At 55.3% G+C, this 1,747-nt stretch overlaps 1 protein-coding gene across 1 annotated transcript; it reads right to left on the reverse strand.

The window, feature by feature from the left end:
- Positions 1–490: 490 nt before the first annotated feature.
- RNASEK (ribonuclease K) lies at positions 491–745 on the reverse strand. Its single transcript, XM_063337163.1, has one exon. It carries the CDS (start codon positions 743–745, stop codon positions 491–493), a length of 255 nt encoding a protein of 84 aa, XP_063193233.1.
- Between the last annotated feature and the right edge of the window lie 1,002 nt (positions 746–1,747).

A 1,747-nucleotide genomic window follows, 5' to 3' on the forward strand; every position in this document is an offset into this window, starting at 1 on the left:
CCTGGCTGGAGACAGCGTGGGGCCCATCCTGCCCAAGCCGCCCTGATGGCCAGCCCCTGGCTGGGCTGTGCCCCGTCCGAGGGCAAGGGACACGCGAGCAGAGTCTCCCAAGGCCCCATCCCTGCTACCGAATGGCGTCCCATGGAGCCACGGGCACCCGGCCCACCCCCAAAGCCTCTCTGGGCACCTGCCACCACTGGGAGCCCCGAGAACCTCTGCCCCCAGCCCCGAGGGCAGCACCGTGCCCTGCCCTGAGGGGCTCTGCTCTTGCTCACCCCCCAAAACCGTGACTGAAATGATAAAACGATTTTAGGTCATACTGGGGAGAAATGAACTGGTCCTCCAAGGCTGGTTTTAGGGGGTGTGGTTTGTGGGGAGTAGGCAGGGGTTTTTTGCCATCTCCCCTCCAAAATATTTTGGGATGAATTCTTCACATTTTGGGGTTCCTCTACCGGACCTAGTATTCCTTGTCCTTGTTGAGGCGGCTCTGTCAGAGGGAGAACCCCACCAGGACAGTGTAGAGCCTGGTGGCGATGAAGCAGTTGTAGCTGACTTGTTCATAGAGGTGATAAATCCAGTCGAGGCCATCCTTAAAATTTTTCTCGGTGAAGGGGACGTCCCCGATGAGGATGGCAGAGTGGACATTGAAGAAGATGCCCAGGAAGACCAGCATGACAACACACCAGGCACTGAGGACCAGGCCACAGGCTGCCCTCTTGGGACTGCAGCAGAGCAGCGAGGCCATGGCAGCAGCACGGAGCTCCCCTGGAGCCGCGGCTGCAGGGCCGAGACGGTGGGGTTGTAGGTGGATGACCCCCACTTAGGTAGAGAGATGACAAGTTTTCTGGGCCAAGTAGTCTGATTCCTTGCAAAGGAGAGTTACAAGCCCTTGGGCAAAGACAAAACTCCTCCTCCCTCTTTTCCTCTTGGATTCCTTCTGCCGGGGCAAGATTTAGCCCTGCAAACCCTGACGATCAAGCCAAATGCAAATTGTCTCCCTGGTGCAAGTGGAAAAGATCCTGCGGCTCCTGTCTCCGGCTACCAACCTGCCCCCTGCAAGGGTGAGCAAGGAAGCTGGAGAGGCCACGCCGGGGCGCACTGTCTCTCTGCTCCCTGGAGGTTTCCTCGCTTCAGGAGAGCTGGTACATCTGATGTACGTCACCATGTCTACCATGCTGGAGTGCTCCACTGTGGATTGTGCCTCTCAGAAACATGGCCTGCACCGCAGGAGTGCATGCCTTGAGACGCAGAGCCCTCAAAAGCTTGCTTTAGCCTTGTTACATATGTGCCAAGACTGACACGGGTGCCACGCTTCTGTCAGTTCAGCCTGTGCAGAACTGTACAGCTGATGCGCCTCCTGTCCAAAGCCTTCTGGAGGCAAAAAGAGGGAAGGGCTGTCAGTAAGTGGGAGCGTGCCCTGAAGTCCCTTTCTGTGTTAAGTCTCTCTTGTTGAGGTTGTGGGCACTTGATGTCCCAAGTGGAGGGAACATAGAATCATAGAATCATTTAGGTTGCAAAAGACCTTTAAGATCATTGAGTCTAACCCTTAACCTAACATTGCCAAGTCCACCACTAAACCATGTCCCTAAGCGCCACATCTACCCGTCTTTTAAATACCTCCAGGGATCGTGACTCAACCACTTCCCTGGGCAGCCTGTTCCAACAATGCTTGACAACCCTTTCAGTGAAGAAATTTTTGCTAATACCCAATGTAAACCTCCCCTGGCACAACTTGAGGCCATTTCCT

The sequence above is a fragment of the Chroicocephalus ridibundus genome, chromosome 5 (genome assembly GCF_963924245.1).
Source record: "Chroicocephalus ridibundus chromosome 5, bChrRid1.1, whole genome shotgun sequence".
In the NCBI taxonomy this organism is placed as follows: Eukaryota; Metazoa; Chordata; class Aves; order Charadriiformes; family Laridae; genus Chroicocephalus; species Chroicocephalus ridibundus.

Coding starts and splice junctions, on each gene's coding strand:
- RNASEK (XM_063337163.1), bottom strand. CDS start 745: ATGGCCTCGCTGCTCTGCTGCAGTCCCAAGAGGGCAGCCTGTGGCCTG.